Source organism: Eimeria mitis, genomic scaffold, assembly GCF_000499745.2.
Source record: "Eimeria mitis Houghton genomic scaffold, Emh_scaff1309, whole genome shotgun sequence".
Lineage (NCBI taxonomy): Eukaryota > Apicomplexa > Conoidasida > Eucoccidiorida > Eimeriidae > Eimeria > Eimeria mitis.
Genome location: NW_013568706.1, coordinates 8,310 through 9,611, shown reverse-complemented (window position 1 = coordinate 9,611; position 1,302 = coordinate 8,310). Strand labels below are relative to the sequence as shown.

The 1,302-nt window shown below is 55.0% G+C and overlaps 1 protein-coding gene across 1 annotated transcript in view; it reads right to left on the bottom strand.

Annotated features, from left to right (window-relative positions):
• EMH_0034280 (uncharacterized protein) overlaps positions 1-1,138 on the bottom strand; it is a gene marked incomplete at both ends in the record, with an annotated part of 2,454 nt that extends 1,316 nt beyond the window's left edge. Inside the window, one exon of the mRNA XM_013494854.1 lies at positions 3-1,138. Within this exon, the coding sequence (XP_013350308.1) occupies positions 3-1,138 (1,136 nt within the window). The remainder of the gene's footprint in view (positions 1-2) is intronic.
• Between the last annotated feature and the right edge of the window lie 164 nt (positions 1,139-1,302).

Sequence of the window (1,302 nt, the reverse complement as noted above, 5' to 3'; positions counted from 1 at the left end):
CACTCGATGGAGGCGCAGACTGGTCTCCATGGGGATACTGCGAGAAATATGCAGGGCTCTGCCATTGTCGTTCCGGCGGGCTGTGCATGTAGGATACATCCAGCCAGGAATCCGGATCGAGTGCCTGAGATGTCCCGTGTGGACCTTCTAAATAGCTTCGCTTCCTTGGGGCACGCTGTGCAGCATTCTCAGGGAGCAACGCTGCAACCTGAGAAGGCAAACCGACGGACTGAGGGGCTCCAACAGGAGGCTGAGGACCCGCAAAATACTGGGGGTATGCAAAACCCGGCTGCGAACTCGCAAGTGCACCCTGGGGGAGCCACGCAGGATGTGATGACTCTGGTAGAAGAGGCTGGGTGCCGGACAGGAGATGCTGAGGAGCACCCAGAAACTGGGGGGGCAAGGCCGAAGGTTCATGCGGGTGGCTTGCAGGCTGAAGGTCTGAAGTTGTCAAGCCTGTAGTTATGTGTTGGGGATGTTGAGCAGCAGGCTGCTGGCCTGCAGTACTCACTGACCCGTGGAAATGTTGGTGTTGAGAATGTATTCCCGAACTGGTGTGCGAAGGCGGCAAGGTGGTTAAACTGGTGTGGACTGTTTGCGGCGTTTGGTGCATGACTTGCTCATATGCTACGGTTTCCGCATACAAGGAGAAGGCGATCCTTGCCACCTGCTCAGCTGCGTCCAACTCTTGAGCTGGAGTTCTTTCTTGGGGCGTGGGTAATCCCATGTCAGCCTCTATTGCTGCACATGCTTCTATGAGCTGTTCTATAGAACTGTCTCGATGGGTGCCTTCATCGCCCTCCGACAGCCTGCGAGCCGAAACTCCTCTAGCTCGGTTGGTAGAGGTGGACAGGTTGGCCCGGCACAGTTCCCGCAAAACTGAAATGATTATAGCGGGAATGAGCACATACAGCAAAAACCAGCCGATTCGACGCCGAAGCCTCCTAGCTTGCCGCCACCCGTCCCCTTTACCGTTAGTATGCTTCCAGTAACGCTCTCCATGGCCTCCACTAACTCCTAAAGGAGCATCTCCCCACGCATGGAGGTCTGCTGTCGGTTGTGTCAATGCAGATCCATGCGCATCTAGAGGCTCCTTTTCCTCCGCCTGCGGTACCTCGCGGTGACTGATGGACGTCATTTTGGCAGGCCAGCATTCGTTTCACTTCATTGAATTGAAAAGCAAAAGGATGATATTTTGCTCTTCTGCAATGTCTACGCCTACACTAATCTCCTGAAGAGCAGCTGAGTATCGCAAGTGACCCCTGGACGAGCGTCGCTGATAGTATGACGCGTTCACCACTA